This window comes from Schistocerca nitens, chromosome 1, assembly GCF_023898315.1.
Source record: "Schistocerca nitens isolate TAMUIC-IGC-003100 chromosome 1, iqSchNite1.1, whole genome shotgun sequence".
NCBI lineage: Eukaryota > Metazoa > Arthropoda > Insecta > Orthoptera > Acrididae > Schistocerca > Schistocerca nitens.
In genome coordinates, this window is record NC_064614.1 from 1056727602 (window position 1) to 1056751798 (window position 24197).

The 24197-nt window shown below is 41.8% G+C and overlaps 1 protein-coding gene across 1 annotated transcript in view; it reads left to right on the forward strand.

The window, feature by feature from the left end:
• The window catches only part of LOC126225410 (prolactin-releasing peptide receptor-like), a 593024-nt gene that overhangs the window by 292421 nt on the left and 276406 nt on the right, over positions 1-24197 (forward strand). Inside the window, exon 2 of the mRNA XM_049942212.1 lies at positions 14043-14222. Coding sequence (XP_049798169.1) covers positions 14043-14222 — 180 coding nt within the window. The remainder of the gene's footprint in view (positions 1-14042; positions 14223-24197) is intronic.

Consider the following 24197-nt stretch of genomic DNA (forward strand, 5'->3'; position numbering starts at 1 on the left):
TCTCGACCATTGGGTGCCATACGTCACCTTCCCAATTCTGGGCAAGGATCAAATATGTTTGTGGGTACGAGATCCAAACAGGTGTTAACATAAAACGCATGTTATCTACCGACACAATCTGGATTGCTGAGCACTATGCTCGAGCCTCTGCATTGGAGAATAACCCCCAGCCTTTCGCACTCACAAATGGTGGCTGGAAGGGAAAGTTCTCTCGTTCACTACACGCCACAGTGAATCCCATAACTCCCCATTTACAGAGTGGGAGCTCCTCAGTGCTCTTGCACATCGACCCGACACTGCTCCTGGGCCAGATCAGATCCACAGTCAAATGATTAAACATCTCTCATCTGACTACAAGCGACATCTTCAACCGGATCTGGTGGGATGGCGTCCTCCATCGCAATGGCGGCAGAGCATCATCATTCCGGTGCTCAAACCCGGTGAAACCCGCTTGATGTAGATAGCTATCGGCCCATCAGCCTCACCAACGTTCTTTGTAAGCTGCTCGAATGTATGGTGTGTTGGCAGTTGGGTTGGGTCCTGGAGTCACGTGGCCTATTGGCTCCATGTCAGGGCAGCTTCCGCCAGGGTCGCTCTACCACTGATAATCTTGTGTTCCTCGCGTCTGCCATCCAAAAAGAAGTTTCCAGTCACCAACACCTGATTGCCGTCTTTTTTGATTTACGAAAAGTTTATGACATGACCTGGTGACATCATACCCTTGCCACATTATACGAGTGGGATCTCCAAGGCCTCCTCCTGATTTTTATCCAAAATTTCCTGTCGCTTCGTACTTTCCTTGTCCAAGTTGGTGGCTCCCGTAGTTCCCCCCATATCCAGGAAATGGGGTCCATCAGGGTTCTGTATTGAGTCTATCTCTAATTTTAGTAGTTATTAATGGTCTAGCAGCAGCTGTAGGGCCGTCTGTCTCATCTTCTCTGTATGTAGACGACTTCTGCACTTAGTACTGCTCCACCAGTACTGGTGTAGCTGAGTGGCGCCTACAGGGAGCCATCCACAAGGCGCAGTCATGGGCTCTAACCCAGGACTTCCTGTTTTCGGCCGCCAAGTCGTGTGTTATGCACTTCTGTCGGCGTCGTTCCGTTCATCCAGAACCAGAACTTTACCTTAATAACTATCCACTCACTGTAGTGGAGCCAAATGGATTCTTAGGACTGGTTGTCGACCCCCAATTGACTTGACTTCCTCACCTTCGTCAGCTTAGACAGAAGTGCTGGCAGCACCTTAATGTCCTCCACTGCCTGAGCAACACCAACTGGGGTGCAGAGTGCTCTAAGCTACTGCAGCTCTACAGAGATGTTGTTCAATTCCGCCTTGACTATAGCAGTCTGGTTTACAGTTCGGCTGCGCCCTCAGTGCACCACTGTGGCGTTCGCCTAGCGACTTGAGCCTTTACGATGAGTCTGGTGACCAGCATCCTGGTGGAGGCTGGAGTCCCTCCATTGCAGGTTAGGCATCCACAGCAGCTGGCCAGTTACGTTGGACACGTTCATAGTTCTCCTGCGGATCCGAATTACAGTCTCCTTTTCCCACTCTTGGTGGTTCATCTCCCACATCGGCGACCCAGGTCAGGGCTTCCAATTGCAGTTCGTGTTTGATCCCTTCTTTTTTAACTGGAGTCTTAGTCTTTACCACCTATACTTGAGGTCCATTCACGTACACCTCCATGTACACCTAGGCCGCGGCTTCGCTGGACCTTTCACCTGGACCTAAGGGCTCAGTCAATCCTGTGGCTCTCTGCTGCCACTTCCTCTTAACTCTTGACATGTACTAAGGCCATGAAGTGGTTTACACCGATGGTTCATGGCTGACGATCACGTCGGCTTCGCTTATGTCCATGAAGGATATATTGAACAGCATTCCTTGCCCGATGGCTGCAGTGTTTTCACTGCAGAGCTGGTGGCTATATCTCGTGCTCTTGAGCACACCTGTTCATGCCCTGGGCAGTCGTTTCGTCTGTGTATTGACTCCTTGAGCAGCCTAGAAGCTATCGACCAGCGCTACCCTTATCATCCTTTGGTGGCGACCATCCAGGAGTCCATCTATGCGCTGGAAAGGTCCAGTCGTTCAGTGGTGTTAGTCTGAACCCCAGGTCACGTCCCAGGCAACGAACTTGCCGACGGGCTGGCCAAAAAGGCTACGCGGAAACCGCTCATGGAGATCGGCTTTTCTGTAACTGACCTGCATTCAGTATTACGCCGCAAGGTTTTGCGGATTTGGGAGACGGTGTGCCATAACCTCAGTATGGACAACTAACTGCGCGCCATTAAGGAGACTACGAATGTGTGGAAGACTTCCACGCGAGCCTCTCGCAGGGACTCTGTGGTTCTCTGTTGGCTCTGCACTGGCCACGTTTGGGTGACACACGGCTAACTCCTGCGCCGTGATGAGCCACCTCAGTGTCGGTACGGTGCCTGGCTGACAGTGGCCCATATCTTGGTGAGCTGTCCTTCTTTGGCTGCCCTGCGACGGACTGTTCAGTTACCAGACTGGTTGCCATTAATTTTAGCTGATAATGCCTCATTGGCTATTTTAGTTTTACGTTTCATGTGTGACAGTGGGTTTTATCATTGTGTATAAGTTTTCGCACAGGTCCTTTAGCCCTTAGTGTTCTCCACTCTAATGCATTTAGACGGCTGTTTTAATGTGTCGCAGAGTGGCTGACTTTTCCTTTTTATTCTCATGGTCGGCCAACAATGGTCATCTGCTCTCTTGTTTTTATCCCTTCTACCTCTTTCTTGCTTCTCTCTGTTGTTTTCTTTTCCTGTTTTGTCCATAGTAGTGTTGGTTGTCCTTCTGTCGTTCTTCTGGTTCTTCCATTCTCCTGTTATTGTGCTGTAAGTCTCCATTCTTCTCTTCTTTCCCTTGTGTATTTATTTTACCCGGAACAAGGGACCGATGACCTTGCAGTTTGGTCCTTTCCCCTCTCTCCTTTAAACCAACCAACCAACTTACGATGTCCTTTCTTGCAGGAGTGCTCCTCCTGCAATATGTGCTGAAGAACTACTGAGACATTTGAAAAGTAGGTGAGAGGTACTGGTAGTTTGACATGTCTTGAGACGAACGTGGATTGCACGCAAAAGGCAAGGTTTTTGATTCGAGTGCAAGTGCGGCACGTAACTAACATTTCATGAACTTGTACCATTGAAATATCAGGCGTTTCAAAATGAATATACGGGTTTTAGGGCTTTTCTAGGATTTATTACATTCAGCTAACAATTATAAGTAATACCTCGAAGGAAGGAGCAACTCACTTACATTTGTATACCGCCGGCCGGGGTGGCTTAGCGGTTCTAGGCGTTACAGTCTGGAGCCGCGCGACCGCTACGGTCGCAGGTTCGAGTCCTGCCTCGGGCATGGATGTTTGTGATGTCCTTAGGTTAGTTAGGTTTAAATAGTTCTAAGTTCTAGGCCACCGATGACCTCAGAAGTTAAGTCACATAGTGCTCAGAGCCATTTGAACCATTTGATTTGTATACCTATCAAAGGGAAGAGTATGAATCGACGAAGACTGGCTGAAAAAAGCGAGTATTTCACGCTTGACCCCAAGAAATCAGTTCGAAAGGCTAGTCGTGAATTAGTTATTCCAGTGATGTCTGAGTGGACACTTTTAAGGAGTCGCTTGCAACTATGTCCTTATCATTTACGGTTGTTACAAGCTCTATAGCCTATAGTCTACAGATTACGTGCAAAATTTGCAAACGACATATTACTGCATGATACTGAAGATTTTCTTAATTTTGTTGTATTCCGTGATTAATCGACATTTTACCATAGTGGGAATGCGAACGCACGTGATGTGTGCATCCACACGAGATGGTACAGCGGGAATGAGGCTCCCCTAAATTGGATGTTTTTTGTGGCATATCCCGATGGAAAGCTAATGGGTCTTTCTTTTCCGATAAAGCAATGGTACCTGATGTTTCTTATCTTGATGCCTAAGAGCTTCATCAGTTGGAAGAAGATGAACCACAGGACGCTATTTTGCAGCAAGGTGGTGGGCCGCCGTACCGGCTTCATTCTGTACACGGTTGCTTAAACGCCGTTGTACCCGACCGCTAGAATGGCCGCAAGGAAGAGAGAGTGAGTTTTGCCTCACCTCCACGCTCACACACGATCTTGTGCCATGAAATTTTTACCTTTGGGTGTTCATAAAGGATCATTTGTTTGTGCCTCGGCTACCAGCTGACGTACTCGATCTTAGAAACGTCATTGTTGCAACATTTACTCCGGACACACTGCAAAATTTAGGAAGAACTCGCCTGTCGACTCGATGTGGAATGATTGGTGTCCGCTTTGAACACTTGTAAGAAAAAGTGAATGAGTTGCTCTTTCGTCTGATGTGTTATTTGTAACTGTAGTATATTAAAGACATTCTGACCAGTGGGCGGTCTGTAGATTGTTATATTTGAAGAGATCGCATTTAAATATTTATTTTGAACTAGTGACCGGTTTCAACAGTACTTTCCTGTCAACTTCGGAAAAGGATGAGCTCTGACGATGACAGGAAATTGCTATTCAAACCAGTCATCAGTTCAAAATAAATATTGGGATCTTGGTTATGAAGTACTTCTTTAAATATTATAAGTTGAAGACTGGTTTGATGTGGACCGTCACGAATTCCTCTCTTATGCTAACCTCTTCATCAGAGAGTCGGCAGCAGGTTCGAATCCTGCCCCGGGCATGGATGTGTGTGATGTCCTTAGGTTAGTTAGGTTTAAGTAGTTCTAAGTTCTAGGGGACTGATGACCTCAGAAGTTAAGTCCCATAGTGCCCAGAGCCATTTGAACCATCAAAGAGTAGCACATGCAACGAACGTCCTCAATTATATTTGGATGTATTCCAATCTTCGTCTCAGTCCACAGCTTCATCTAGTACCAGGAAGTCAGTCCTGATGTCTTAACTGATGTCCTGCCATCCTGTACTGTAGTCAAATATTGGAGGAAAAGAAACTGAAAACATCTGAAATATACTTGTGCAGAAGAACGTAGAAATTTAATTAGACAGTGAAGTACGAAACATTCTATCTGGCACCGACAAGACTTGTTTCATGCGCCCATCTCCTTTGAAACCTCTTCATCCCAGAGTAGCACTTGCAACCTACGTCCTCAGTTATTTGCTGGATATATTCCAATGTCTGTCTACAGTTTTTACCCTCTACAGCTCCCTCTAGTACCATAGAAGTTATCCCCAGATGTCTTGACAGATGTCCTATCAACCTGTACCTTCTCCTTACCAGTGTTTCCATATATTCCTTTCTTACCGATTCTGCGGAGAACCTCCCCATTCCTTACATTATCAGCCTACCTAATTTTCACGTCTCAAATGGTCCCGGCTTTCTCACAAACTTTGTGTCACTACCATACAATGCCGCGCTCCAAATTTAGATTCTCAGAAACATGTTCCTCAAATTAATGTCTATGTTTGGTACCTGTCTTGGCCAGGAACACCCTTTTTGCCAATGCTTGTCTACTTTTTATGTCCTTCCTTCCACCGTCCGTTATGGGTTACTTTGATCCCTTGTTAGCAAAATTCCTTAACTTCATCTACGTCGTGATTACCAATGCTGATGTTTAGTTTCTCATTGCTCTCATTTCTGCTACTTCTCATTACTTTCATACTTCATCATTTACCATCAGTCCACATTTCCTGTCCAGTAGACTGTTCATTTGATTCAGCAGAACATATAATCCTTCTTCGCTTTCATTGAGGACAGCAATGTCATCAGCGAATCATATCTTTGATATCTTTTCACCCTGAATTGTAATTTCACTCCCAACCTTTCTGTCATTTCAGTCATTGCTGCTCCAATTACAGATTCAACAGTAGGGGTGAAAAGATACAGCCCTCTCTTACAACACTTTTAATCCGAGCACTCCGTACTTAGTCTTTCATTCTTATTATTCTTTCTTGGTTTTTGCACATACCGGCTATTACCCGTCTCTCCCTATTGCTGTTTCTCAGAATTTCGAACATCTTGCATCATTTAACATTATCGAACGGGTTTTGCAAGTCGACAAATACTATGAACATGTCTTGATTTTTCTTTAGTCTAGCTTCCGTTATCAATCGCAACGTCAGAACTGCCTCTCTGGTGGCTTTACGTTTTCGAAACCCAAACTGGTCTTCATCTAACAAACCTTCAATTTTAATTTCCATTATTCTGCATATTATTCTTCTCAGCAACTTGGATACATGAGATGTTAAACTGATTTTGCGATAATTCTCGCACTTGTCGGCTCTTGATGTCTTCGGAATTGTGTGTAATATTTTTCCGCAAGTCGGATGGTATATCGTCAGATTCATGCTTTCTAGGCACTAACGTGAATAGTCGTTTCATTGCCACTTCCATTAATGATTTTAAAAATTCTAGGGAAATGTTGTCTATCCCTACTGCCTTATCTGATTGTAGGTCTTCCAGAGCTAAAATTAATGCAATAACAGCCCTCGGTCGTAAAAAAGGAGTCTTTTGACCTACGTTTCGGCACTACTATGAGTGCCTTCATCAGAAGTAAAACACTAAACCTGGCCTATAACATGAGAACAAAACTACAGGAAATTTTTTTTAAATTGTAAATAGTGACTAACAGAACAAGAAAGAAACAGTACTTATATGTCACGTGTAAAATAAATATCAAGCGTTAAAGCTTTAGTCCCAAAATTTTTGAAATACAATACACGGAAGTCGAGCCACTATGGGCTGCTTACACATGTCGAGCTACAGGTAGCATCAGACTAAGGCACCCGCATTAGCAATTACGAGCAGGTGAACATTACACCAAGAGTGCCATCTGGAAGTCGCAAATACAAAGTCTATATAACATTCAAACTATAGGCAGATAAATATTATGATCAACATTATTTAGCACATGAAGTCAAAGGCAATATTTTATCTGACAGCAGCAGATAAGGTAACATTTTGTCTTCATAAGGGCTTAGAAGTACAGTTTAAAGGCTGAAAACGCCATTATAGAATTACAAAGTGAGCTGAATAACTCAGCGAGTAGAAAAACGGGATAACACGAAATGCAGACAGTATAAACAATTCAATAAACAAAAAATTATGAGTCGACTTAGGTAAAAAAATATTTCGGTAACTGCACGAGGGAACACGAAATAAAATCACAAGTAACGTCTTTATACCGTTGAAGGAGCTTTTATTACGTAATTGTAGCTGCTCACTAAGAAAGACGTCTTCACTTCGAGAACTATGTTTGAAAATTTCTAATTCTACGAGTACATTTAATCTACGCCCTTTCTTCTCAGTGCGCAAAATGTTGATCGTGAACAGCTTTAGGTGCGTAATCTGCAATCGGAAGGTGGTCGGCAAAAGACGAATTTCGGGTGCTATTGCCGTTCTTTCTTAAAAGATGTTCTTTGTATCTGGCACGTCCTGTTTGTCCTATGAACTGAGTCACAAAAAATCTGATAGACACCAGAGTTTCCTAAAGGGGAACGGTTCAAATTTAAATTATGGTTCAAATGGTTCTGAGCACTATGGGACTTAACATATGAGGTCATCAGTCCCCTAGAACTTAGAACTACTTAAACCTAACTAACCTAAGGACATCACACACATCCATGCCCGAGGCAGGATTCGAACCTGCGACCGTTGCGGTTGCGCGGTTCCAGACTTTTAAATTAAGAATAAAAAAATTTTCAGTCTGTTATTGGCTGAAAAGGCGACTTTACACCTGTATTTATTACGAAGATGGCGTTGAATCTGATAGGAGATGGGCACCGAGAAAGGAATAGAAAAAAAACTCTTTAGACTGGATTCAATGATAGAGGTGCCGAGTGTGGTAACTCTTTCAACAGTTTTCTTTTTAAGGATGTCATGTACGATGGCAAGTTCGTATTCGCTATTAACTGCTATCGTTTTGATTAAATTAATTTCTTCCTCGAATTTTTCCCTCGAAAGTGGAATAGAAGTAACTCTGTGAATAGCAGAGTGAAAGAAAGCGTCTGTATGAGATTGTGGGTGCATGGAAGACGCATTTTTCTTTATGAAAAACAAGATATTTCCTTTTCTTCTGCTGTAAGCGTCAAGTCAAGGAAGTTCAACTGACGGGTCTCGTTTTCGAATTCACTGGTCAAGGACACTTTTTTTGCTGAAGTTCATTGAAGAGATTGAAAAAACGATCAATGCCTTCAACAGGTCTTTGTAGCTGACTAGAATATCATCAACATATCTGAAATAGGAGAGAATGCCTATCGCTGTATCTGAGAAACAGTTGAAAAACTTTTATTGTAGAGAGCTAATGACAATTTCAGCAAGGATACCGGCTAACGGATTTCCCATAGCGAAACCATCGTATTGCTGAAACAATTATATATTACATTCAGAATAGTTGTATTCGGTTACGACTGTGATTAGATTCATATAGCCCGTGATTTGCTCATCTGAAAGTTATTTTTAGAAATGACCTAATTTTTTTCTTCTACGATCCTAAGCGTTTCTTGTACGGGATACGGGAACGTTTGTATAAAGGTTTTTGATGTGTAGTGCAAGGAACTTGGTATCTGGGCTGCATCTAAATCTTTTATTTTGTGGACTAAGGCGTGAATATTGGGGATGGAATAATTGTTCTCGAAGACGAATGATTTTTTTCAGAGTTTCATACAGAAATTTGGCTAAATCAATGTACGCGCTATTCATACTATTGGAAATTGGGCGTATCGGATGGTTAGGATTGTGACTTTTAAATTGAGAACCAAGTTTTGGGGGCTGAGGGATCATGTTGATAAGCATTTTCTTATGAAAAGGTTTGATAAAAAATGTTGAGTCGTTTATAGCTGAGCTGACTTATTTTTCTTATTCCGGAGTCGGATACTCATGCAGTTCCGAAATATTATTTTCGTTAAAAGAATCTAAGTTTTGAGAAATGTATTTAGAATTGTAGACAATAACTAAAGAACAAACTTTGTCAGACTTAATTGTTAAAGCATCAGCTGCTTTAAGTTTGTTATTAGTAATCTGAACCAACTTCCTATCGTTATGCGTAACATTTTGAAAACAGGCTGTGTTTTTACTGAGAGTGTTAGCTACGTCAAAAGCAATTCTAGTTTGACATGAATTATCCATGTTTATACAATCAAGTACAATTTTTAGGTCGGTAAGCATGTTTTGTAATACAATTTTTCTCTGCCAAGTTGGGCATGACATTGTACTTTAGGCCTTTTTCAAGTAAGACAATTTTATTCTTTTTAAAAGTTACGGATCGCAGAGTGGAATGTGAGATTCCTTAATCGGGCAGTAGGTTAGAAAATTTGAAAAAGGAAATGGATAGGTTAATGTTAGATATAGGTGGAATTAGTGACGTTCGGTGGCAGTAGGAACCAGACTTCTGGTCAGGTGAATATATGGTTATTAATACAAAATCAAATAGGGGTAATGCAATAGTAGGTTTCATAAAGAAATAAAAAATTAGGAGCGCGGGTAAGTTACAACGAACAGCACAGTAACGCATTATTGTAAGCAAGATAGACACGAAGCCCACGTCCACCATGGTAGTACAGAGATTATGTGCCAACTAGCTCCGCATATGACGTAGAGATTGAAGAAATGTATGATGAGATAGAAGAAATTATTCAGATAGTGAAGGGAGACGAAAATTTAATAGCCATCGGGGACTGGAACTCAGCAGTAAGAAAAGGAAGCAAAGGAAAAGTAGTAGGTGAATATGGAATGGAGATAAGGAATGAAAGAGGAAGGCGTCTGGTAGAATTTTGCACAGAGCATAACATAATCATAGCTAACATTTGGTTTAAGAATCATGAAAGAAGGGTCTATATGTGGAAGAGGCCTGGACAGAATGGAAGATTTTAGATAGTTTATATAATGGTAAGACATAGATTTAGGAACCAGGTTTTAAACTGTAAGACATTTACAGGGGTATATGTAGACTCTGACCACAATCTATTGATTGTGAACTGTAAATTAAAACTGAGGAAACTGCAAAAAGGTGGAAATTTAAGGAGATGGGATCTGGATAATCTGAAAGAACCAGAGGTTGTAGAGAGTTTCAGAAAGAGCATTAAGTGAACGATTGAGGAGAATGGAATAAAGAAATACAGTACGAGAACTATGGGTAGCTTTGAGAGATGAATTAGTAAAAGCAGCAGAGGATCAAGTAGGTAAAAAGACAACGGCTAGCAGAAATCCTTGGGTAACAGATGAGATATGAATTTAATTGATGAAAGGAGAAAATATAAAAATTAAGTAAATAAAGTAGGCAAAAAGGAATACAAACGTCTCAAAAATGAGATAGAAAGGAAGTGTAAAGCGGCTAAGCAGGGATGGGTAGAAGACAAATGTAAGAATTTAGAGGCATATATCACCAGGGGTAAAATAGACACTGCCAACAGGAAAATAAAACAGACCTTTGCAGCAAAAAGAATCCCTTGTATGAATATCAAGAGCTGAGATGGAAAATCAGTTCTAAGCAAAGAAGGGAAAGCAGAAAGGTGGTAGTAGTATATAAAGGGTCTACGCAAGGGATATGTACTTGAGGGAAGTATTATGAAAATGTAGGAGGATAAAGATTAAGACGAAATGGGAGATAGGATACTGCGTGAAGAATTTGACAGAACACTGAAAGACCTAAATCGAAACAAGGCCCCGGGAGAAGACAACAGTCCATTTGAACTACTGATTGCCTTGGGAGAGCTAACCATGATAAAACTCTACCATGTGGTGAGCAAGATGTATGAGACAGGCGAAATAACCTCAGACTTCAAGGAGGATATAATAACTACAATCCCAAAGGAAGCCGGTGTGTACAGTTGTGAAAATTACCGAACTATCAGTTTAATAAGTCACGGCTGCAAAATACTGTCAAGAATTCTTTAAAACGAATGGAAGAAGTGATAGAAGCCAACCTCGGGGTAAGTCAATTTGGTTTCCGTAGAAATTTTGGAACACGCGAGGCGATACTGACCTTACGACCTATCTTAGACTAAGGAAAGGCAAACCTACTTTTCTAGCGTTTGTAGTCTTAGATAAAGCTTTTGATAAAGTTCACTGGAATACTCTCAGATTCTGAAGATAACAGGGGTCCAATACATGGAGCGAAACGCTGTTTTCAATTTTTACAGAAACCAGATGGCTGTTATAAGAGTTGATTGGCATGAAAGGGAGCAGTGGTTGGGAAGGGAGTGAGACAGGGTTGTAGCCTATCCCCGATTTTGTTCACTCTGTATACTGAGCAAGCAGTAACGAAAACAAAAGAAATATTTGGAGCAGCGCGAAGTAGCCGCGCGGTTAGAGGCGCCAAGTCACTGACTGCGCGGCCCCTCCCGCCGGAGGTTCGAGTCCTCTCTCGGGCATGAGTGTGTTGGTCTTAGCATAAGTTAACTTAAGTAGTGTGCAAGACTAGAGACCGATGACATAAGCAGTCTGGTCCCTTAGAAATTCACACACATTTCAGCATTTGAACAAAAATTTGGAGTAGGAATTAAAATCCATAGACAATAAATAAAAGCCTTGAGCTTTGCCGATGACAGTGTAATTCTGTTAGACAATGTTACTTATAATCCGTCTTGCCTGCAAAAATGTTTATTCACATAACGGGTTTCGGGTCCTCTAGAAGCATCTTCAGGCCGGCCGGGTGTGGCCGTGCGGTCTAGGCGCTTCAGTCTGGAACCGCGTGCCGCTCCGGTTGCAGGTTCGAATCCTGCTTCGGGCATGGATGTGTGTGATGTCCTTAGGTTAGTTAGGTTTAAGTATTTCTAAGTTCTAGGGGACTGATGACCACAGCAGTTAAGTCCCATAGTGCTCAGAGCCATTTGAACCATTTGAACCATCTTCAGATCTGCAATTTCGGTTACAGGAGTAACCCGTCCACACACAGCAAACTTCACATGCTGCGTCACACACTTTTTTTTTGTGACGTTGCATGTGAAGGTTGCTGTGTGTGAACGGGTTACTCCTGTAACCGAAATTGCAGATCTGAAGATGGTTCTAGAGGAACCGAAAACGGTCATGTGAATAAGTATTTTTGCAATCGAGGCGGATTGTAAGTAACATTGTATAACCAGTGATTGCGGTATCTCATCAGACATTATGTCAGTTTTTGCAAAATTCTGTTAGAGACAGCAAAGGACCTGGAAGAGCAGTTGAAAGAAATGAACAGTGTCTTGAAAGGAGGATACAAGATGAACATCAACAAAAGCAAAGTGAGGATAATTGAATGTAGTCGAATTAAATCACGTGATGCTGAGGGAATTAGATTAGGAAATGAGACACTTAAAGTAGTAGATGAGTTTTGCTAATTGGGGAGCAAAATAACAGATGATGGTCGAAAAAGAGAGGATATAAAATGTAGACTAGAAATGGCAAGAAAACAGTTTATGAAGAATAGAAATATAACATAGAATATAGATTTAAGTATCAGGAAGTCTTTTCGGGAAATATTTGTATTGAGTGTAGCCATGTATGGAAGTGAAACATGGATGATAAATAGTTTGGACAAGAAGAGAATAGAAGCTTTCGAAATGTGGTGCTACAGAAGAATGCTGAAGATTAGATGGATATATCACGTAACTAATGAGGAGGAACTGAAAAGAATTGAGGAGAAGAGGAATTTGAGGGACAACGTAACTAGAAGAAGGGACCGGTTGGTAGGACATTTTCTGAGGCATCAAGGAATTACCAGTTTAGTATTGGAGGGCAGAGTGGAGGGTAAAAATCGTAGAGGGAGACCAAGAGATGATTACACTAAGCAGGTTCAGAAGGATGTAGGTTGCTGCAGTTACTTGGAGATGAAGAAGCTTGCTCGGAATAGAATAGCATGGAGAACTACATCAAACCAGTCTCTGGATTGAAGACAACAACACAGTCTTATTTTAATTTCTTTTATGAAACACATGACTGCTGCTCTTAAAGGTACCTTGAGAACATGTTTCTGCAGGAAACAGACAAAAAAAATTACTAAGCTTCGTTTTGTGTTTACGGAATATGCCTTGTGTACAAATTTCTAAATTTTCGTTAATCTGTATCCAGAAATCGTAACGTTAAAATTAAAATTGATACGGATGATATTTGTGAGCTCTAATTATAGATAATATGCTTCTTCACTGAGAACATCTTTTTTAGCACATTGCTTTTTAACAGTATCAGGAATGAGATTTTTAACTGCAGGTCTAAAACCTTGGTATCTTTCTTACAAGTCGTGAATTTAATATATGCTTTCACATAATTAAGGACTAGCCCCCTTTTTTCACATTGCTTACTGAATTAAACGGCCATACCTGTACTTAGCAATTTCTTCGTTAAATCCTTATATTTAGAGGCAGCATTGAATGCTTGAGTATGCAGAGATCTTATTTTGAACATGGCTGCCTGATCAGCGACCGTTTACAAAGAAAAAGTAAAGCAATAACAGCCCTCACACGAAAAAAAGAAGCTTTCTTTTTGTGACAGAGGGCTGTTATTGCTTTCATTTTACTTTGTAAACGGTCGCTGAGCATGCAGCCGTGTTAGAAATATCTTCCGGAGCTTTTTCTTTTTTTTAAAAAAAAAAAAAAAAGGTGTGAGAGATCTTATGGGACTTAACTGCTAAGGTCATCAGTCCCTAAGCTTACACACTACTTAGCCTAAATTATCCTAAGGACAAACACACACACCCATGCCCCAGGGAGGACTCGAACCTCCGCCGGGACCAGCCGCACAGACCATGACTGCAGCGCCGTAGACCGCTCGAGAGCTTTTTCAATTCTGAATCTAATACTGGATCCGCTATCTCTTCTTGATCGACTACTATTTGCATTGTTTTCAGTCCCGTTTATTCGCTTTGAAATACCTGTACTTTGAACCATCTCTTCCAGAATACGTATACAGCGTATCAATACCTGTTTCCTGTCGCGCACTGCCGTCCTCCACCTCTCATGCCTTTGATGTTTCCGGTGACGAGATGATAACGCCCACTCTGTGTGTGTGTGTGTGTGTGTGTGTGTGTGTGTGTGTGTGTGTGTGTGCGCGCATGTGTATGTGTGTGTACAGACGTGCCCGCGTGTTGCAGGACATCCCGCTGCACGTGACGATGCTGACGTTCGTGCTGCTGGCGACGGACCGCTACCGGCTGGTGCTGTACCCGTACAAGCCGCGGGTGCCGCTCTGCATCTGCGCCATGGGCTCGTGGCTGCTCGCCGTCTGCATAGTCGTGCCCTACCCCTTCTACCTCACATACCTCGACCTGGGGGTGAGTACCGCTTCACGTCTGACTGCCGAAAGTGAACATTTCAAATCTTCTGCGGATTCCGTTTTGTTGCGTCGATGGAACATCCATTACATTGCATCACAGTGCTCATTCTGAAGGTGACACCTCGGGATGCATTTCCTTTAAGTGGGGTAGGACGTCAAACGGGCCGACTTGGAGCAGGAGAGTCACCACAGGACATTTTAATTTCTGCTGTCTATACTTTTACAAATAAATTCATAAAACTTTGTCACCATAACCAGGAAGGATTGAGGACTCACACTCATTGCAGTGGAAGTTCAAAAGCTTAGCAAAACACCTTGTTTTACATGTGAAATTTCGTCATTTTTTCACTTATTACTGGCTGCATTTGTTGCTATGGGTACACTTTTATTCCTAAGTAAGATAGATTCTTCGATGAATTTTTCATAGCATACAAACAGAGTTACAGGCGTATAAAACTCTAGAATTTTCCAAATCTATTAAAAAATGTGGAAAAATTGAGATAATTAACTATAAAACTTGAATCTTTTCTAAACATGAAGTTTAAAATGTAACAGTTCATTCATTTTTCATAAATTAAATATCTTCTAGAGTTTCATACACCTGTAACTATTGTTTGTATGGTGTGCAAAAGTTATTGAAGAATCTCTCTTACTTAGGATGAAAAGTCTACCTATAGCAACAAATGCAGCAAGTAGTAAGTGAAAAAATGATGAAATTTCACATGTAAAAAAATGTGTTTTGTTACGTTTTTGAGCTTCCACTGCTACGAGTATGAATCCTGAATCCTTCCTGATCATGCTGTTAAAGTTTTGTGAATTTATTTGTAAAAGTATAGACAGTGGAAATTAAAATGTCCTGTGGTGCGTCTCCTGCTCCAAGTCGGCCCGTTTGACATCCTACTCCCCTTAAGTCCTAATTAATGTTTTGATGCTTTCCTTCATCTTTCCCTATCTTGTGTTAATCCTTTCATCTCAACGTAACTACTGTACTCAACAACCTGTATAATCATTGGAAAAAATAACGTACATTCTACAAATAAATAAAAAAGCAAAATAAAATATAAAAAGAAGCGAAACACTACTAAGGTATTATTGGAATGGGACGGATATTGGTAGGTGTAATGTATATGTTCGGAAAAACAAATTATCACAATCTCAGAAAAAAATGGATGATTTATTCGAGAGACGGAGCTTGGCAGTTTAAGCAAGTGACGAACGCGCTGCTCCACTGCTGCCCCCTATGCAAATAGAAGTAACTCTCGCCGTGTGCGGGTTGGCATTATACAGGGTGAAAAGTATTTAAACCGACAAACTCTAGGAGGCTGTAGGGGACATCAAAACAAATATTTTTCCCTAATGTCATTATTTCCGATGGGGATTATTTAAACCAGTGGAGGCCGTATTACGCTCTACAGTTGTTAGACGCCGTATTACGATCTTTAGTTGTTAGAGGGCGTATTACGCTCTTCAGTTGTAGGCAACTGCTGTCCATCAGTGTAGTAGTGCATTGTCTCTGTTTAGTAATGGAGCGATACACCTGGAGTGACGACACTAATATGGTTGGTGCGTACTACGTAGCGCACCACAACGGACGAGCTGCACAGCGGGTTTTTCAACAACAATATCCTAATCGCCGTATCCCGCATCATACGACCTTCGTAGCTATGTACCAACATCTGCGTGAGACCGCGTCATTTAGTAGATTACCTACAGAGGGACGCCGTCGGACGGTAAGAGCGCTGCAACTTGAGGAAGCTGTCATGCAGCATATGGAGCGGGATCCTTCAATCAGCACTCGTGCAATTGCACGTAACATAGGGACGAATCAGATGCATGGAAGAACAGTCCTTCGAGAGCAATTGTAACGTCCATTTCACTTACAGCGTGTCCATAACCTGGAACCAGTTGATTATCCACCCAGACCACAATTTTCGCAGTGGTACCTGGAACAGTGTGAAATGCATCCTACATTCCCATCTTCTGTGTTGTTTACCGATAAATCAACGTTCGGGCGTGATGGCGTCTTCAACATGCACAATTCGCATGTTTTGAGTGAGGATAACCCACATGGCACAGTTACTAGCGCTCATCAAGTGCGAAATGGCTCTGACCACTATGCGACTTAACGTCTGAGGTCATCAGTCGCCTAGAACTTAGAACTAATTAAATCTAACTAACCTAAGGACATCACACACACCCATGCCCGAGGCAGGATTCGAACCTGCGACCGGAGCGGTCACGCGGTTCCAGACTGAAGCGCCTAGAACCGCACGGCCACACCGGCCGGCCCATCAAGTGCGGTTCTTCGTTAATGTGTGGGTCGGTGTTGTTGGGGACTGTTTAATTGGGCCGTATCTGCTACCTAGGTCATTAAACGGCAGGCACTATTACAATTTTCTCGCCAGAGCATTGCCAGAATTGCTGGAAGACGTCCCGCTCCCTACAAGACAACACATGTGGTTCCTACATGACGGGGCGCCAGCACATTTCAGTCGTCGTGTTCGTCGATTCCTGGACCGACGGTTCCCAGAAACGTGGATTGGCAGAGGTGGTCCTGCACCATGGCTTGCTCGATCCCCAGATATGTCCCCTCTGGACTTTTTTGTGCCGGGAGAGATGCGCAACCTTGTTTTCGCAACTCCTGTTGCATCAGAAGAGGATCTGGCTGCCCGGATAGTAGCAGCAGCAGGAACAATTCAGGATACTCCTGGGGTTTTTGCCCGTGTCAGACAAAACATGATCCAATGGTGTAACCTTTGTTTACGTGTCAATGGAGGCATTTTTGAAAATCTACTGTAATTGAAATTGGGTTGTCTCTTGACCATTATTTGTTGGTTTAATTAATTTGCCGCCAGAGAAATCTTCCTCTACCGGTTTAAATTCTCTTCATAGGAAAAAATGACAATAGGGAAAAATATTTGTTTTGATGTCCCCTACAACCTCCCAGAGTTTGTCGGTTTAAATACTTTTCACCCTGTATTGCCGAAAAGGAAGCCCAGTATTGCTTGCCATGAAGGGCAACAGAACAGGGCACAGAATATCGTCGACGTATTGCTGTGTCGTGAGTGTGCCGCAGATGACAACCTTTCCTGCTGTGAAAGGGAAATGGCAGAAAAGGCACCCCAGACCGTGACCCCTATTTGTAGTGCCGTAAGGCGCGTGGCGGTCAGGTTGGTATCTCACAGCTGCCTGCGGCGTCACCAGACACGTATTTGGCCTGGAATCTCATTGACTAGAGTGGAATTTGTCGTTGGGATGAGTCCTTCTTCGAAATGAGCCCCGGTAACCAGCGAAAACGTATATGGAGACGCCCCAGACTGCAGTGGGATATCAACCGTACTCTCAACCGCCAACCAGGAGTGGTGATCTTGGTTGCCATTTTTTTTTTTTAACAGCAGGGCTCCTTCCGTTGTCGTGCGCGACACTATTACAACAGAGAGGTATGTCGACAATATTCTACGTTCCGTTTTGTTGTTGTTCGTGGCCTGCCACCTTGGGATTACGTTTCAGAAAGATAATTCCCGCCCGCACACGGCGACTGATTCTACTGCTCGTCTTCGTACTAGCCAATCGTAATGACAACTAAACTGTCGTAAGCGCAGCACCTTTGTTGACTTGTTGAATGTTGATGGTAACTGTGAGCAACGAAAGTCTTTACTGCTATAAAATAAGAGACAATCAGAAAGTATTTGTGGTTAGAGAAATCATATTAGCCATGGATCACATTGACCCGAATGTATAACACTAGCGGTAGCGTTCTAGCTTCCCGCGCACGGGGCCCCGGGTTCGATTCCCAGCGGGGTTAAGGATCTTTCGTGCCTCAAGATGACTGGTTGTTGTTGTGTCGTCTTCATCATCATCATTCATCCACATTACGGTCGGAGGAAGCCAATGGCAAACCACCTCCAGTGTACGGTGGTGCGGGTCTCCCGCATCGTCCCCTACGCTCCTCGGAGTATGGGACATCATCATCATCATCATCATCATCAAGGTTTATGACCATATGACTTAAAATATTTGGAAACTTATTAACGACGTACTGCCCTTGCATCTACAGACGAAGTCACCAATTTTCAAAAAGTTATTTTAATATTTAAATAACAAGAAAAGAAATTTATAACCGTTCGGGTCATATAGACCTGAACAGGACAGCAGGATTAATGTCAAAAATCAAATATAGTCTTTATTCAAGTACAGAACTCACTTTCCACTTTATCGTACTCCTTCTCCTACCTACCCTTTTTTGTTGTCGGTGAACTTTTTCTTTGTGAAGTCTGTAATCAAATTCAATACCAAAAAAGTGATCAGCTCTTAATTATACGAAAGAAAAAAAGAACATGTGATGGCTGTTGATTACTAAGTAACTCCTGCGATACTATACAACAGAGAGAGAGAGAGAGAGAGAGAGAGAGAAAATGATTCTAGGGGGTAATTCTATGTTACTGATTTCATTTGGCTTCCCTCAACATATATCCACTATCGCTTGCAAAAAGAAAATAGAATGAGGATACAGCGGTTTCCCTTACTGGTACATTACTAAAGTAACAGTTAAATATATTTGTCTCTCAGGACAATGTCTCAGTGAATTAGACAGCCAACTCGGAACATTTGTCATTCCACATCTTTTTTCTATGTAGGCGGGACATAAAACGTTTATGGACAACAAAGGACAACACTACATCTACATCTACGTGACTACTCTGCAATTCATTCTTAAGTGCCTGGCAGTTGGTTCATCGAACCGCTTTCACGATATTTCTCTACCGTTCCACACTGCAACAGCCCGCGAAAAATACGAACACTTCAATCTTTCTGCCCGAGATCTGATTTCTCTTATTTTCGTTCTCATTTCTCCGCTTGTATGTTCATGCCAACAAAATATTTCCACATTTGGAGAAGAAAGTTGGAGATCGAAGTTTCGTAAAAAGATCTCGCCGCAACGAAACACGCTTTTGTTTCAATGACTGCCACCCAAATTCGCGTAGCACATCCGTAACATTCTTCTCCTCTATTCCGCGATAATACAAAGCGAGATGCTCTCCCTTGAACTTTTCCGATGCTCTCCGTCAATCCAATCTGGTAAGGATCCGCCGGCCGCGGTGGTCTAGCGGTTCTGGCGCTGCAGTCCGGAACCGCGGGACTGCTACGGTAGCAGGTTCGAATCCGGCCTCGGGCATGGTTGTGTGTGATGTCCTTAGGTTAGTTAGGTTTAAGTAGTTCTGAGTTCTAGGGGACTTATGACCTAAGATGTTGAGTCCCATAGTGCTCAGAGCCATTTGAACCATTTTTTGGTAAGGATCCCATACTTCATAGCAGTACTGCAGCAGAGCACCGTGAAGCGTTGTGCAGGCAATTTCTTTATTAGATCTGTTGCATTTTCTAAATATCCCACCAATAAAACACAGACTTGGTTTAGCCCTCCCCACAGCATTATCTGTGTGGTCGTTTCAGTACAAGTCGTTCGTAATAGCAATTTCTGGGTATTTAGTTGAACTGACATTTGTATGGTTTATCATGTAACCTATATTTCAGGGGTTCTTTTCAACACTCATGTGGATGACGTTACACTTTTCATTATTTAGGGTCAATCTGCCACTTTTCGCACCATACTGATATTTTATCTAAATCATTTTCCAACTTATCTTCTGATGCTTTTGCTAGACGTTAAATGACTGCATCTTCTGCAGAAAATATACGAATGATGCTCAGACTGGCTCCTGAATCGTTTATATAGATTAAGGACAGCAGAGGGACGTACGGCACAGCATTTCCTAGGGGAACGCTACGTATCACTTCTAGTTCACTCGACGCCATGCTGTCAGTTACTACGAACAGGAACTCAAGAATACAGTCGCACAACTGACACGATGCTCCATAGGCACGCAGTTTGATTCGAAGACGCTTGTGAGGAACGGTGTCAAAAGCCTTCTGGAAATCTAAAAATACAGTATCTATTTCGATCCCCTGTCGACAGCATTCATTACTTCGCGGCTATAAAGAGCTACTTGTGTTTCACAAGAACGATATTTTCAGACTCTGTGCTGACTACGTGTCAACAGATCATTTTCCTCGAGATAATTCGTAATGTTCGATCACAGCATATGTTTAAAAATCCAAGTGCAAATCGACCTCAGCGATATGGGTCTACAATTCATCAGATTACTCCTATTTCTTTTCTTGGCCATTTACTTTCTTGGGTAATGGTGCGACCTGCGCAACTTTCCTGTCTCTGGATACGGATGTTTCGTCAAGCGAACGGTTGTAGATGATGTTTAAGCACGGAATTATTTTCTAAGCATATTCTAGAAGGAATCTAGTTGATACACAATCTGGATCGGACGACTTGCGTTTATTAAATGATTTAAACTGCTCTATGCCGAGGATATCTACTTTTAAGCTAATCCTCTTGGCAGCAGTTCTTGATACGAAATTTTTGTGAAGAAATTTCAGAAAACTATGTTGAGTAACTCTGCTTTAGTGGCACTGTCATCGGTAACATCACAATCACTATCTTGCAGTAAAGATACTGATAGTGTCTTGCCGCAGGTTTACGTCAAATACGACGAAATTGTCTGTATTTTTCGCAAGATTTCGAGACAAAATTTTGCTATGGATACTATTAAAAGTATTTCACAATGAAGTTCGTGTTTATTTCAGATATTCTCTAAAACTTTGCCAATATTAGGGTTTTACGTTCTTTTCATTTCGAAATGCGCTCTTCGTTGCTTGTGCAGCAGTGTTCTGATCTGTTTTTTGTACGATGTGGAGTCAGTTCTGTCTAATATTAATTTATTTCGTATAAATCTATCCATTCCAGTCGATACTATTTCATTAAGTCTAAACCACATCTGGTCTACCCTTTCATAGCTATGCCGGAAGGAATGACGACTGCCTCTTAACAAGGTGTCAAGAGAATTTTTATCTGCTTATTTTTCGTAAAAATTATGAGTTGTTTAAAAGTTATGATTTTATAGGAAGATGAAAGAGTAACTTTCTTAATATCCGTCCTAGGCAATACAAAGTTGTGTACGAAAAGGGAAAAAAAAACAATTATCTCACTAGGAAATAAGAGTGCATAGGAGAGCACAAACAAGAAGTACATCAGAAACAGATTGATGCTGGCTAGGAAGTCTCTCTTCAACGAAAAACATATCTAATAGTATCAGATGTTGAGCTATGTCGATAAAAAGTTCATAAATACGACTCTGACATCACGTACAAACAATAACAATGAACTAATTCTGAAATTTTATATGTCGTGTAAGAGATAATTTCACTTGGTGCACTGTTCCTTTGTGTAAAGGGTGATAAACGGACAACATTGACAGAAATGGAAAATGTTACATCGTGAGGTAGCTGTCCGATATTTAATAAGCTTTGTGGATATGTTCATCACTCAACGGGTATTAAATTATTTCACTTTCATTTAATACAGTACTGATGTCCACTATCAGTTTCAGTATAAAGTATGATCCCCAATGCCATGAATACACTCTTGTATTCGTTGTGGTATGGAAACAAATATCCTCTGCAATTAATCTTCTGGAAGTTGTTGCCTTACTTGCCACGAATTCTGCGTCACATAATTAAAACTGATGTCTGGATGCTGGCATGAAAATTTACATCTCTAAGTGTCTTGCAGACATACTTAATACGTTGCCTATCAAATACTGGGTATCATAGGTCTGCACATTCTTCAGTGAGCTTTTGATCTGAAAATTTGGGCTGGATATGTTAGAACACGGTCCAATATGTTGTATACGTCCACCAAACGAATATGGTGAAATCCAAAAAAGCAGAACTTGCCCATGTTCCCTACGTTTGAAATAATATGAAATTAATAACAATGGCCCGCATCTCGTGGTCGTGCGGTAGCGTTCTCGCTTCCCACGCCCGGGTTCCCGGGTTCGATTCCCGGCGGGGTCAGGGATTTTCTCTGCCTCGTGATGGCTGGGTGTTGTGTGCTGTCCTTAGGTTAGTTAGGTTTAAGTAGTTCTAAGTTCTAGGGGACTCATGACCAAAGATGTTAAGTCCCATAGTGCTCAGAGCCATTTGAACCATTTTTTAATAACAATGATGGGAAATTCGAAATAGTCCACCTTTGTAAGAGTGAAACTGTGGGAAATTAAAAAATAAATGATGTATCTGGAGCTATAAGCACAGTCCGATGAACGTCACAATCCAAGATGATGATCCAAGATGGCGGACTCTAGTGCACGTGTAAGTACATGCGACCACAATAATATGAATATGCATCAGCTTATGAAATCATTAGAGCAGAACAGTATTCAACTAAAATGTGTGTAAAGGAGCAATAACATTTCTGATATCACATGTATATGCTGCACTTACAAATGCACAATAGTTTTCACAAAATACGTTATTTTGTACTCGCAGTGGGCTGATCGAATATCACTGAAATCGGAAGAAAACTAGTCCACACTTAGAAACAACTGTGCAGATAAATATATAAGCATTACCACCCCTGATATTAAATATACATACAGCACTTACAGAAAAATAAACACGTAGAGGTGGCGTGGTTCAGCCACAACACATCATCTTTAAAGCCAACATTTTAGTCAATGGTGTTATCTGCATTTGTACACATAAGTGAACCAGTACCGTCTCAATTCACAATTGCATACACAACAGAAAAATTGCTGAACACTAATACTGCATCGACTGTGAGAACCTTCATGTGTACAATCATAATACAGCACTTCATCTTGACACTCAATGCAGTGGGCTGAATAAACTGTCCACAGAGATGAGGCCTTATATGCTGACAGCACTGAGGTAGTGAGGCAATCTAGAAGCCATTACTACTCAATTTAGACCGCGGTGGCTGCTACACTTTCAAACCTTCGGACCCTATCAAACCCGTAGACGACCGTAACTCTAGTTTACTGTGACATTCACAACAATGGGAATCTGAAACCTCAGCAGACGCCACTACCCCTAAGTTCGCAAACAGGGGAAAGCACCATTGAATAGAACACAGCTTACACATCTCACTAGCAGCCATTAGCATTACAGCCAGCGCGTCTGCGATGCTTTGGAACAATGCGAACCTTTTAGTCAACGATGGCGATGGTACAATTTTTTTTTGGGGAAGGGTCATCAGTCTTGTGACTGGTTTGATGCGGCCCGCCAAGAATTCCTCTCCTGTGCCAATGTCTTCATCTCAGAGTAGCACGTGCAACCTACGTCCTCAAATATTTGCTGGATGTATTGTAATCTCTGTCTTCCTCTACAGTTTTTGTCATGCACAGCTTCCTCTAGTACCAAGGAAGTCATTCCCTCATTTCTTAACAGACGTCCTATCATCCTGCCGCTTCTCCTTATCAATGTTTTGTACATATTCCTTTTCTCTTCGATTCTGCGCAGAACCTCCTCATCCCTTACATTCTCAGTTCACATTATTTTAAATATTCGTATGTAACACATCTCAGATCCTTCGATTCTCTCTTGTTCCGGTTTTCCCACAGTCCATGTTTCACTACCATGCAATACTGTACTCCAGACGTACATTCTAAGAAATTTTTTCCTCTTATTAAGGCCTGTGTTAGATACTAGTAGACTTCTCTTGGCCAGGAATGCTCTTCTCGACATTGCTAGTCAGCTTTTGATGTGCTCCTTGTTTCATCCGTCATTGGTTATTTTACTGCCTACGAAGCAGAATTCCTTAACTTCATCTACTTCGTGAGCATCAATCGTGATGTTAAGTTTCTCACTGTTCTCATTCTGCTACTTCTCATTACTTTAGTGTTTCTTCGATTTACTCTCAATCAGTATTCTGTATCCATTACACTGTCCATACCACTCAGCAGATCATGTACTTCTTCTTCATTTTCATCAGAGAATCGTATCATTGATATCTTTCCAACTTGAAATTTAATTCCACTCATTAATATTTCTTTTATTTCCATCATTGCTTCTTCGATGTACAGATTGAACAGTAGGGGCGAAA